Source organism: Lytechinus variegatus, chromosome 2 (genome assembly GCF_018143015.1).
Source record: "Lytechinus variegatus isolate NC3 chromosome 2, Lvar_3.0, whole genome shotgun sequence".
In the NCBI taxonomy this organism is placed as follows: domain Eukaryota; kingdom Metazoa; phylum Echinodermata; class Echinoidea; order Temnopleuroida; family Toxopneustidae; genus Lytechinus; species Lytechinus variegatus.
Window position 1 is genome coordinate 72048734 of NC_054741.1, and position 14034 is coordinate 72062767.

Below are 14034 nucleotides of genomic sequence, written 5' to 3' on the forward strand. Positions count from 1 at the left end.
ATGCACTCCAAAATTCTAAATTCTATCATCATTTAAACGTAATGGAACATAAAAAGCATACACATCTCATGTGCTAGTGTTTTAGTAAGGCATTTATCCCCATAACCCTCTAAGAGGACCTTAAGCTATTGGTCCCCTGGTTGCTTACCTCTACACACAACCACAATTTTTTGATAAAAAGTAGCACATAAGAAATATTAGTTTGAAATTTATTAGTTCCCATTCCAGTGTACCAATAAAACTATTGAAAACAGCACAATTCAGACTGATAAATTCTGTGAAAGTAAAAACATTCAGTATTCTTTTTATAGTACAGTTCTCACAACATTGAAATTAAAATTCACCCCTTATATCAGTGAAATGAAACTATGAAACCTGACTGACATGTTGCATTTCCTCATTATTAAATAAGGGTTCTGTTTCATAAAACTTCTTACAATAACAAATTTGGAATAGCAGTTTAAAGCTACTGAAATCATTCAATTTGATTGGCTGATAGAAGACTTGTTAGAAATTGTGCATTTTTATTATCACAGTCTTTATGAAACGGAACCCAGATTTGTCATGAGAGAAAAAATTCTGACCCTACTCAGCGATAAATGCTGACAATGGGAATCTTACCTGTTTCAGGACATGATGCTAGTCTTTGTTCCAGTGTTTGTAATCTAGCATCTACATTCATCTGATGGTATGAGTTCCCAAGATCAGCTAGAGCCTCTTGTAATGCAGCCAGCTGTATAGTAACATACATAAAAATAAAAAAGGCAATACATTAGCATGCACAAATATGTCCTAAAGACAGGATCTTAACATGGGAATGACATTTTTGTTTATGATAAAAAAGCCAACTATATTGCTGCTTTTTCTGCATTGTAATTTATGTGAGAATATGTTAAAAATATGAGCTTAAGACAGATAGGGATATTCACTTTTTATAATGTTATAATACCAAGTTGCTGCTTTCTTATGGCAAAACACTTTAGTATAAGAATAGGAATTTGGAAAATCATCAATCATTGAACACATTATCTTTTCTTAAATTTTCCTTTTTAAACCATGGCAAATATTTACACTGTATTTATTTCTCATTTCTAACATTCTAGAATGTGTTCCAGAATATAAATAATTTCCTATGTCTATGTACATGGCTAGAATAGAAACTGTCACAAATTCATCATTTCTCTAAAAGATTATTCGGCTTTTTATGCTAGCATCTCTCTTTTATTCAGAAGCATCTCTCTTTTATTCAGAAGGATGCCGTCAGCCTAGTTACTGGGCCTGAAAAACCGGTTAAAGCCCCATATATTCAGTACAAAATAGAGCCTGAACTGGAAGTAGCCAGAGCCTGAAATCATGCAAAAGCCTGACTGGCATCTCTATATACATTGTTCAAATTAAACAAAAAAAGTCAAATAAAAAACTGCCAGCTCACCTGTCTACTTTTTTCTTCTAGTTCTCTAGAAATATCTTTCTCACTGGAGTTGTCTTCTTCTACATCATTAATCTGAGGGGGTATAAGACAAATGTAACATTACATAATAAATTGAATTATGAATATGAGAAAGACTTGGAGTAAAGTGGGGATAGAGATTTATGAGCAGATCCAAAATCTAATAAATGAATTGGCACATAAGATTAAGAATTTTTTTTCATTTTGTTTGGCACTTTTTTAAAGAGATGAAATTATCAATGCCCATAAGAGAGAGGTTGTCACTAAAATAATCATTATATTCCTTACAAATAATCTTACAAGCAAACAAGAAAAAAGTCACCAGACTTGTGTGTTGTTAAATTCCTATCTCTGCTGGACCTAACACTGATCATGTATAATTTATATTAAATTTATCACAATGAATTAATTTGCAAAAAAGGTACATTTCTATTTCAAATCATGCAATAATGATTAAGAGGTTAAGAGTAAAATTTGAATCTAGCTTTTTTTTTCTTTTACTTGAAATGTTTAAAAGCTACATGTAGATCCTCAAACTACTACAAATTATTATTATGCCATTCATTAGAATGAATAAAAGTTTCAAAATCACACAAAGTTCACTTATTTTGATAAAAGTTCATGGGAAGCATATAAAAAAAAACCAATCTACCCAATGAAAAAAAAAACCACCAACAGAAATATTTGAAAGGTGGAGATATCTACCTGTCAATCATTTGATGAAATTAATATCCTAAAAATGCAAAGCAGGTGTCACATGCCCACACCAGGACAGGGGTGTAAATTTCAAGTAGATTACTACATACTAAGAGAGTACATTTCCAATCAAGGCAGGAAGGTAATCTACTATTTGGTTGGTATTTCCTGTCCAACACTCGATCATTGTCAATTACAGCATGGAATGCACATTGGAAGAATGTGCATGTTCATGATGTTCAGTAATGACTTTCTTTTTAAATATCAGAACAGAGTACTGAAATGATGATGTCACAAAGTATTTTACAATTATTTATTCATTAATTCATTCATTTTATTTTTAATATCATTGGTATTATTATTATTATTTTTTTTTTTTTTTTTTTGGGGGGGGGTTCTTTCAACATTTTAGATATGATGTTCTAGTAAAGCATCATGAAAAAACCCCCAAAACCTATATAAAAGTTGATAGGAATCAGGATCATGGGACATAAGATGTGCTGGTATAAATACTCATTTAGCCCCATTGAAATCAGTGTAAATTTGTCTGGTTCCATATAGTTACAAGGCAGATATACAATATCTTCAAGGTATTCATATGGCCATTCATCAGGTCGAGAAGGAACAGAACCATCATTCACTTCCAAAATTTGGAAACGGATTATAACAAGATTTCAAAAGAATATAACATGAAAAATATCTATGTACTGCTACTCACATGTATTTCTGGAATAGGACTGATGTCCTTTACTTTGACTTGGGTTGGGGCTGGAGCTGCACTTGGTGTTGAGGTATCTTTACCTGGTACTAAAGACTCCTCAATACTGGCCATCTATCAAAAATAATAATCATAAAAGTATTACTTCCATAGAATATATACTGAGCAGAGACTGCTGAAGTATATATTATACAATGCTATATAAGAGCTCTTGATATGCTTGTTAAACATTATTCATCCTATTCATTTGATCATAAACTAAGAATGGGAAATTTTTATTTTTACTATTAAACGATAATATTTCTGACTGAATACCAAACCATGGTATATCCATATGCTTTACATCAATATTCATATCAAAGTACTCTATAACTGAAAAACACATGATAAACAATGGATCATGTATTGTATGACAACTGAACACACTGATTTTTTTTTCAATTTGTAGGGTTAAGGAAATGGTGATTAACATATATCTATTTTTTATTATAGGAAAAAAGCTAGGTTTCAAATTATACAGATTACAAAATTATAAAGATTGTAATGAGCAGGCATATTGAATGCCTAATTGGAGGATGAATATGAATATAAATGTGTGACAGGATATAAACTTGGCCTATGCCCTCACATCGGGCTATTGTGTAACCCGACCATTTCATAAAAGGGCCTCCTAAATATCTTTAAAAGGTCCAATCCAGTTAATACCAGACACTTCGTGAAAGTTATAAGCCAATAGGGTTGGATAAACTGAACCCGAACTTTCAGAAATTTAAGGGATCCTTTTCTCAAATGGTCGGTTACAAGATTGCCCGACTGGGTGCAATACCCTGATGTTATGGCACAGGCCTAAATTTGGATAGGGGCTTGGGCACAGGAGCATGAAAGAGCAAGGAAAATGAGCTAATGTAACATTATATGATTATGAAAATGTAATGAGATAACAATATTGAGTGCATTACTGCTGGATAAATAATATACTTTGAGACAGGATATAAACTTGGCTGGGGGGCAGGAATTGAAAATAGCAAGGAAAATAAACCAAATTTATATCATACAAGCTTGCAAATGAATTAGGTGTGAAAGACTATGCAGTATAATGATTTACTGATTTACGCATGGATATACTGTAACAGGCATCGAAAGATAACAAACAGTCAAACACACAATATAAAACTCGCTGACCTTTCTGAAACAAAGTAAAAGAAAAATGAGTACATGTACATGGGAGCCACAAAGTCAAACTTCAACAACTATTGGGAAAAGTCTCTTTTTTTCTAAAAACTACCTTTCTAAACTGATTTTGATAAACATGTCTTCCTGTAAAAGTAGTACTATGAACAAGTACATGCAGAATAAGACTGTTATCTTTAATACTGATGAATGAAATTGACAGTGATTCCCTAAAAATATCCTGTAGCAAGGAGTCTTGCTTTTCATTTTCTTTTACAAAATCTGAAAACACAGTGCTCATAAATATTTTTATATTTGATATGCAACTACATGCTGTGGTAACCCTGGGTTGTATTTTAAAGCTAAAATGGCAACTATTCCAATAATGTTTGTTATACATGCACAGTGTAATTTAGGCATGGTGTTGAAAGGTAAAATTCAGGAATTAATTGTTGGTAGGGTTAGAAACTGGGAGGGGGCATCTGATAAGCATGATGATAAAATGCATTAATGGAATGACATGTAATCTACATTCAATCAGTAAATATGATGCAAATAAATTAACGATTAAAAATATAAATAATTTTGGGGGAAATATGTGCAGAAAATTATTGCAGTTATATTCATACAATTGTATGCAAAATACAAAAAAAACACATTAGGGCCCAAATTCAAAAGCTGGTTTTGAAAACCAACAGTTGAACTCATGGTTTATGCAGATTCCTGTATAAATTACACTTTATTAACATGTGTATCAAAAAAATTTCCCATGCGGATGCTCACTTTTGACACAGAGCACCAAATTGACGTCTGTTGCCATGTTGCATAAGTACACTATTTTATTCAGGAGTCCACTGTTTTGAATTAATGAGTCTACTCTTTAAACAGTGGACTCAAATAAAATAGCATACTTACAAATGGCAACAGCTGTCAATTTGGCGCAATGTGTCAAAAGCGTGCATTAGCATTGGATATTTTTCGATATATGCGGTTAATTAGAGGTAATTTATACAGAAAATCTGCATAAACCATGGGTTTTAAAAACCACCTTTGTGAATTCGGGCCAAAGACTCTTTAAAGAAAACATCAATTAATAACCTGCACATAATAGTGAAGTAGAAAAAGTAATTCATAGTTATTTCATTGGTTGATAAATTAACATTTATAAAAGCTGCAAAGGAACAATTAAACATGTGTTAGTATTTGGTAGGAATGGTAGGAATTGTGCATGAGCATCATTATTCAGAATGTCATGTCAATTTTTACAAATCACACGAACTGTATACATGTATGCAACATTAGCAGATTCACTAAGGGAAGGACCTAGGGGCCCCAGTCCAAATCCCCCGGAAGATGTTCTGCCAATGTATTTTACAACAAGCAACAAGCAATGAAGATCATTTGAATACATAATGCAATGTATTAAAGGTTAGTAAATGTAAATGAAAGGGTATTATATAATACACTATTATTATATACTATTATTAAAGGCACCTATCGCAAGAACAGCCACAAAGCAAACCCAGCCTGCATTTTTATTGAAGGAGGAAGGAGTGAAGAATGAAGCACCATGATATATGCACAGAAATTAATCATGGATAATTTATTTTTCAGAATATAATGTATTATATAAGTGGTTGGATCATCATGAATATTGATTATTGATTGATACATATTCACGAGCATACCTCCTTTTCAAGTTTGGACAATTTTTCATTGTCGATACGTGATGAGCAAAGAACTTCAGAAGACCCGTAAGAAGACCCCAAGCTTATCTGTTAGAATCAAACCATCATAGTATTTAATAACCAACTCATCCCTACCACCATATTACATCATTCAACTCTAAAGGGATCAGATATCAAATAATACTTATTATCTGTGCATGTCGAAAAAGCTTAAGTATGTCTGTTGATAAGCATATTTTACGAACTAATAACAATATAAAGGGAACATGAAGTTGGTTCACAAGGGGTCAAATGTAATTTCAAGTCCTGTGTAATTTTGATTTAAATCCCAAAGAGGGCAAGATCTCATCAATGTGGTTGTGTGTTACCGTATATGTACGTATTTTTAAATAGGACCTTGAGCGAACTGCACTCATTGTGAAACGGCTCTCAGCCACTGATCAATCTAGTGTCTCTTTTAGAAGACCAATACCTCAGCCACATTTGCTCTACGGCAGCCATACGGTGAGTCAAAAACGGCCGTTTTAACATTTTGTTGTTGTTGCACCAGCTACATACACTAGCAAGTGGTTTGAATAAAAACAAATAAAATGGCTGTTTTCGATTCGCCATACGGCCGCCGTAGGGGAAATGTGACTGCAGTATTAATGTCATTTAGCAATGAAAAAAAAACCTCAAATATTTATCTGATGACTGATCCCCTCTTGCACAAGAGAGCAAACATACAAACAAATATTTAAAAAAAAATCATCTCCCCAAAACACTCCTTTTTCACAGCAGAGGCAACACTCGGTCAATTCTCTTCAGCATTGTCCACATATACATGTTTGAGAAAAATACCATAAAAGTACTCATGACTTGCCTTAGGACGATAAAACTTCAACATACACATGCAGGGGAGAGATAATGGCTAAAAGGTCAATAAAGTTCTGAGACATTGATATGTACAAGAGATGTACCATAAATCAATCTTATTACACAGTGGAACAATAAATCACAACATCAACCTGTTATCTCACAAAAAAAACAAGATTAATATGCAAAATGAGAGAACACTGCATCAAAAGAGAAAGAACATGTAGAAAATTAAACAAATATAACAGGGGCTTGAAAGAGTATGCAATCTTGCAAATTAAAAACACAGCAGTTGGTAAAATAAAACTGCTTCAAAATGATAGTACAAGCCTGCCCTAAATCATATACTATTACATGTAGTATTCATATTGCATCTTCTCTAATCACTTTCAAACTTGAGAATAAAATCAGCTTCACAAGGAAGACAAATTAAATGATAGGATAAATGATAGTGTAGAATTGAAAGCCATTACTCTATTGATCCTTGGCTGAACTTAATAAAACATATACATGCATGCGTACATTTTATAGTGCACGTCTTAAAATGATTAGACCTTGATAGGACTTGAAACAATTACTGAAGACAATTTTTATTGCATTTATCAAAATGAAATCATATACAAAAGCAAAGATGCAAGGTCATTAGAACAGGCAAAGATGGCCACGAGGAAGAGTACTTACAGCGGACATCTTGGAGCTAGCTCTTGACGTGAGAGAGTCCTGACGCTTGACCTTACGATCGCCAGCATTGGCTTCTTCTTCTTCCTGGGTTGTCCAATGAAGATCCCTGTTGCTACGGTCACACAACACAAAGGCATGTGAGTCAAGCTGAAGAGGGAGTGCTTCATCGTCCACATCACATACATCTAAGGAGGCGAACCAACAATGTAAACACAATTTATCATCTTTATCATTTTGAGTCACCACATAACACTTTCTCTATGTTTAGCATGTGTAAGAGCCAGTTATGTTATATTAGCCACTGCCAGGTCCCTCTTGATACAGGGTCAGTCACGCTACCTGGTGATCTTCTGTACTCTGTAATTTCATTTTTTTAATGTGAGCTCAATACAGTGATATCAAATCTAATCAAATCAAGAAAACTGAAACAAGATTCTATACCTCCTGTTTTATTTTCATTATTATCTTTGGACAATCTCAAATCATTTTAATTACTTGTTGATATCGTGGTTATTATATGTGATTGAAAACTAACTAAAAAAACATAAAAAATATATACCTCCATCCTTGTCCACTTCAAGAAGACAAAAGAGAGTTGGGTCAACATTCTTCATGTCAAACTTCTTGAGAGCCAAGATGACCACTTCAATGGCTGGAGTGGACAGAGATATACTGACCAGCTTGCCCTTAGGTGGCTGACCAGGGATTCTAAGGACGGTCTGAAAAGAGTGAAACATAAAATAGGATAATTACAATCACTCAAATTCAAAGAAAATATTTTCAATGTTAGCAAACTACAACATGTTGCAAGCTCCGTAATATTACATGAATAATTGGTATCAATATTATGACTTAGCCACCTTGCCAAAATCAGAGCTGCGTCTTTCCCACAGGAAATCAGCAAGTGGCTTTTCATTAGCAATTTTCACATGTCCTCATAGACAAAAAAGGGAATGGAGGAAAGCGGTATCATATGACATACAGCTCCACTATACGGAACAGACTTTTGACAACGGGCCTATATTGGTAAATACTCTTAATCATAGAGAGTTAAACATGCCACAACACTAATAAACACATTGTAAGCAAAATCAGAGTTGGTTATAATAGGTCAAGGAAAAATAGTTTTCACAATAATTACTTCAGATATTAATTCTCTATTATAAGCAATAAAGTGGCAAATCCATTAACTCTGCACATTCCTCATTAACTTTGATTGAAACATGAAAGGCATACATTACAACTGGCACTAATCAATACCAAAATTACTGTATCTTAATGAACTTTCATCATAATAATGGTAATGTATGAGGTTAAAGCTCACCTTTATAGCACCACCTTGTGCAGTCTTCTGCCTGAACTCAAACCTATTGCTAGAGTGATCACTCCAACCATGCTGAATAACAAGTGGGCAATCCATAGGCACAAGCTCTACATCATTACCTGCACATGGGGACATAAGAAAGTTAGGAATTTATTATTATTATTATTCTACTACTCAGGAATATAAGTATTACATTATTTTTTTTTAATTACAGCTGGGTATTGTGTGCACCTGAAGTTGAGCTAATTTGACACCTAGAACCAACTCGGCTGATCCTGATTCAAATTTGAGTCACATTTTTAAGCGTGTGATCTACAAGATCAACTTTGAACTTGATTGATAGGCATCTGATATGCAATATAAAAACCTGATTTTATCAACAAGCCAATCGGTGTTGCTGGAATGTTCTGATCAGGCAAAGATTAGGAGGGGCAACCAAGTGAGTGTAAACAATGGATTGACCCATAAAAACTTTGTCTGAGAATGTTATGGTGCCATTGACAATATTAGCATCTTTCGGGAAAAGCAAGTCAGCAGTGTCTGCATACACCTTACCCTTGTCTTTGCCATGAATTGTAGCCTGTAGTACCCTGTAGAGTCTTGGGTCCTCAATCAGATCCAGCTGATTTAAACATAAATTGATTAAATCTTGAGTTGTTGATTCCTCTGTCAGTTTCACTACCAGAGTCTTTGATCCACTCCCTATAATTATTTAGATGAAAAAAATAGATGTATATTATCCTTTTTTCCAAAACAGTTTCATGATCTATGATTATGTGAGTATAAATGAACATTGATGACAACTCAATGTTCATTAGAAATTAATAACATATATACACAGTGGTTCATTGAAAATCAATAACATACATCATTGACATTCTATATGTTACATGTATCTATATATTTCAGCGTACTTTTTCTCAAAAGGAAGTAATAAATTATTATATTACATGACCTATATAGATACTTATGCGCGATTGGTCAGCACACCGTCACGTGACCATCCTAACAAGGATGATTATCGGTATCTTTCCCAACATGACGTAAAATATGTCATACCTCGGAATATAACGCTGTGATTACGTCATACCTCGTGATATAACGCCGTTATATTCCGAGGTATGACTTCACATGAGCACATTTGGGCTGCATTCGCGCAGCGCGAAATTGGAAGAAACAAATTTTTTTGTCAAAATGACTGCTTCAGCGAGTCGATTCACATCGCTTGGTGAGGAACAATTGGAGGAAATAATTGATTAAAAAGATGCCCGTTCAACTAAAAGGGTTATTACTTTGGCGGAGAATGTTCTCAAAGCTTACTGTGAACACAAAGGATTGACAATTCAGGAAACAATCACATCAGCTGAGCTGAGCAATATTCTTCGATCGTTTTATGCGGAGGTGCGTAGATCAAACGGTGAACTGTACAGTAAACGTTCGATGATAACGCTATGATATGGACTGCAGAGACATTTCAGCAAACTTGGTTTCAACGTCGTGAATGACCCGGAATTCAAAGAAGCAAATGACATGTTTCATGCTGTTCTTGTAAAGCTGAAGAAGGCAGGAAAAGGATCTGTTGATCACAAGGAACCGATCACAAAAGATGATTTTTTGAAAATTAAATCATCTTCAGCAACTGATGTGAACACACCGAGAGGACTTCAAAACAAAGTTTTCATGGACATTATGATGCAGCTGTGCAATCGTGGGAGAGAAAACTTGCAGAATTTTTCTCAGAAAGATTTTGTCGTTGTAAAGGATTCTACAAATGAGAAATATGTCTACCTCGCCACTGATAAATTAACAAAAAATCACCGTGGAGAATCTCTGGATGACTCCCGCAGTCAACAAGGAAGGATGTATCAAACTCATAAACCGGACTGTCCCATTGAAACTTTTGAACTGTATATTTCTCATCTAAATCCTGTATGTGATTTTTTTCAGCGTCCGAAGATAAGTGTAGAAAAAAATCAATAAGTGTGGTACTATAATTCCCCCGCAGGCAAGAATACTTTGGGTGATAAAATGAAGAAAATATCACTTGAAGCCAACACATCAAAGGTGTACACAAATCACTGCTTACGCGCAACGTCAATCCACGTCCTGGATGCTGGTGGATTTGAAGCGAGACACATCATGCCCGTATCCGGACACAAGTCGGAAAGTAGTATCAAACACTACTCTTATGTTGATGAAGCTAAAAAAAGATGCATGAGCAGATGCCTTTCATCTATGGGTGATGGAACAGCTGGTCCATCGACACAGACGAGGCCTACAGCACTGTCCACTTCTCGCATTCATCCTAGTACTGCTACTACAAGTACTAGGCCTACTAGTCCAGGACCAGAACAAAATCCTACAGCTCTCGTGCCAGCAGCAAACACCGAAGATGCATCGTCACAAAGTTCACAGTCCCAGTCTTCACCTCAAATAAATGTTGTCTCGAACAAATTAGCCTTGGACAAGAAGCGGCAGTACAATTTCTACAATTGTACGGTCAATTTTTACAACTAACATTTGACTATAGATCTATACAGCAGCATCTCGATAGAGACTAGACTTATTCAACATTGTGTTTACATTTAAAGCGTTGGAATTCGGAAAAATATCATATCCCTCGACAAAAATATAACTCCCCTCAAGGATCTCAAATGTTATATTTCCCCTCTAGGCAGTCAATATCTGTATGATATTATAGAAGAATTTTTAACATGAAATTTACCTATTGAATATCAAACCTGTAATGATAATGCAATGTTAATTTGGAATATCATGGAAGAAATCAAACATACCTAAACAGAGCTCACAATAAGACGAAACCAAGTGAACCATACCCAGTTCTTAGAAAGAGAAAACATCTAGATATATAATCATTCTGCGATATGCTGAATATATATGTGTATTGCAGAAATCAAAGACAAATCATCATCAATGTAAGATACAAAATGGATACCTGTTTGTCCGACATCTGTCCATACATGAATAGTGTTGCTATCTCTTGGACTCTTCTTCCAATTTGATGGGGAGATCACTTCTTTCAGCTTGAAGAGTCTACATGAACAAGAATCATACACATTCAGAAATAGCCTTTTCTTTCAATAGTGAGATTTTGTCTCAAAAATTTGATGGATTAATAAAGCATCTCTTCAGTGAAGAAAAACAGGTAAAAGATACATTAAATTCAACAAACTTCATATCTATAGATTTTCTAAAATGGTTAAATGGTTGATAAAGGATTCTTCTCTTTCCTCTACTTCTTTTGTGTCCATCATCTACCAGTAAACGCTGTTTACAGCATGTGTCTTTGGAATTGGAAGCTACTATAATAACGCAATGGTGAAAAATCTAGAGACTTTCATAACATATTGACATGATGAAGATCTGTATTCTTACCCTCCTTTTTTCTTCTTTTCTTCTTTTTCACTCCCAGAACTTCTACTGCTCTCACTTCTTGTTGGCTTCACATCTCCTCGCCTGGGACTTTCCTCCTCTACTGGTATCTCAGTCTCAACCTTCCTTCCCTTTGTGGAATCCTTTTTGGCCCCATGCTCAGTCCCATCTACTGAAACATTTGCTGGGATCACTGCACCTAGAGAATCACTGGAAGTTGTTCTAGACAAGTCTTTCTTGTCAACAGAGGTTTTTCTTGTCACAGGTTCTTTGGAGGAGCCTTTCAAGATATTGTCCTTCTCAACAGAACCTTGTTTTAGCACCTTGGCACTATTGGCAGTATTTTTGGAAGCATTATTTTCAACAGATTTCACATTTCCTGAGATATTATTAACTATCATGGCTGATTTCAGAGCTTCATTGCTCTGTTTTTTATTCATAAACTTAACCTCTTCTTCATCATCATTGTCAAAGTCAAAGTCGCTAGCTTCTGATTCTTTGCTGTCCTTATCAGCAGTCTTACTAGAGGGTATATTTTTCTCTGCATCTTTACTTGCTTGGTTTGCAGCAAGTTTGGCTTTCCTTTCAGTTTCTTTGATTTCTGCCAGAAGTTCCACAACTTCTTCTTCTTCCTCATCATCTTCATCGTCCCAATCACCATCAGAATCATCTGTTTCATCATCAGCAGCATCCATCGTTCCTGTGACCTTCTTCTTATCAATCTTCTTCTCTGTATCATCTTCATCATCCCAATCGCCATCGGAATCATCTGTTTCATCATCAGAGGCGTCCATCTTTCCAGCAACCTTCTTATCAACCTTCTCCTCTGTATCCTCTTCATCATCCCAATCATCATCGTCATCCCATTCATCCTTCATTCGCTTGTTCTCTTCTCTGCTGTCATTCTTCTCAGGACTAGATAGTAGACTGTCGCGTTCTTCTGGTGGTAAGAGCTGGATGTCTTCAGGGTCATCTGATTGTAACACACTTACCGCTGCCATGTATTTCTGTTTCTCATAGCCGCTGGTATGGCTGATAACACCTGGTAAAAAAGAATATGTAGAATTGTGTTTTGATAATTGGTAGGAAAGTTTTAATGACATTTTCTCCAGTGGTAATATGCTCCAATAGAAAATCTGCACATGAAGACAAATATGATAACTGATCTCAAACATGCATCTTAGTCCTCATATTTGTTCTGAATAAAAACCCTATCACAAACTATAAACCTTAGCTCAAAGTATTCTATATTAATTGAAATTCGAATATATCCATTAAACCAACAGAGTCCCTGTAGTAGCCACAAAGCACTGTTATCATTGGAAACTTACTCAAAACATCATCTCTTGCAGTAGTAGAAGATGGGTTGGTCAATTCGTAGAGAGTAGATAAGATTTTCTCTCTTTCTATTGAGGAATCTATATCCATTTCATCTGTAAGGAGACACAATAAGAAATCAAATTATTATCCATATAAAATATACAGAGTAGCTAAAAAAGTTAAAAATATCATATTATCGCCATCCCAGGAATGTAAGAGATATGGACAAATTAAATGAAATATTGAATACTACATGTATCATCAGGAAATCTTTAGCATCACTTTACAATTACATGTATTTTACAAAACCTAGCCAAAGGATTGTCCCTTATCCAAGCTATATACATGTATGCAGAGTGCAGGTGTGCTATAATTGGAACATGAGCAACATCTTAAAGCAATAAAGATTATCATTCATTAGGTCTAAGTTCAACAAATTAAAGTTAATGAACATAGATCCAAACTTACTAAAACTAAAATCAATGTTTTTATTTCATTTTCCTTATATTATTGTAACGATCCCGCAAAAAGGATCGTGACGTAAACAATAAGCCCTGCGCATAACTATTGTTAACTCATTATTCATAGCTGTCACGAGAACTCATTGAACCGTGAGTATTATGTCTTTCGGTTATTATTAGAAATTACTTGAGATCTCATATTCCAAATCAGAAAATTATTAATGTATTAGCTAGTTTGTAAATGAGTCCTGAGTTTCTAATGAAGAAATGTTAGGAGA

General features: G+C 34.7%; 1 protein-coding gene across 2 annotated transcripts in view; it reads right to left on the reverse strand.

The window, feature by feature from the left end:
- Positions 1 to 14034, reverse strand: part of LOC121408908 (titin homolog) — a 40723-nt gene that overhangs the window by 7916 nt on the left and 18773 nt on the right. The window contains exons 8-18 of one of the 2 annotated variants that reach the window (XM_041600621.1): positions 13307 to 13408; positions 11979 to 13017; positions 11539 to 11636; positions 9138 to 9284; positions 8583 to 8701; positions 7818 to 7977; positions 7259 to 7443; positions 5723 to 5809; positions 2865 to 2978; positions 1433 to 1504; positions 622 to 733 (exon numbers count right to left, since the gene is read on the reverse strand). In XM_041600621.1, the coding sequence (XP_041456555.1) occupies positions 622 to 733; positions 1433 to 1504; positions 2865 to 2978; positions 5723 to 5809; positions 7259 to 7443; positions 7818 to 7977; positions 8583 to 8701; positions 9138 to 9284; positions 11539 to 11636; positions 11979 to 13017; positions 13307 to 13408 (2235 nt within the window). The remainder of the gene's footprint in view (positions 1 to 621; positions 734 to 1432; positions 1505 to 2864; positions 2979 to 5722; positions 5810 to 7258; positions 7444 to 7817; positions 7978 to 8582; positions 8702 to 9137; positions 9285 to 11538; positions 11637 to 11978; positions 13018 to 13306; positions 13409 to 14034) is intronic. The other variant, XM_041600622.1, reaches the window with a different exon arrangement.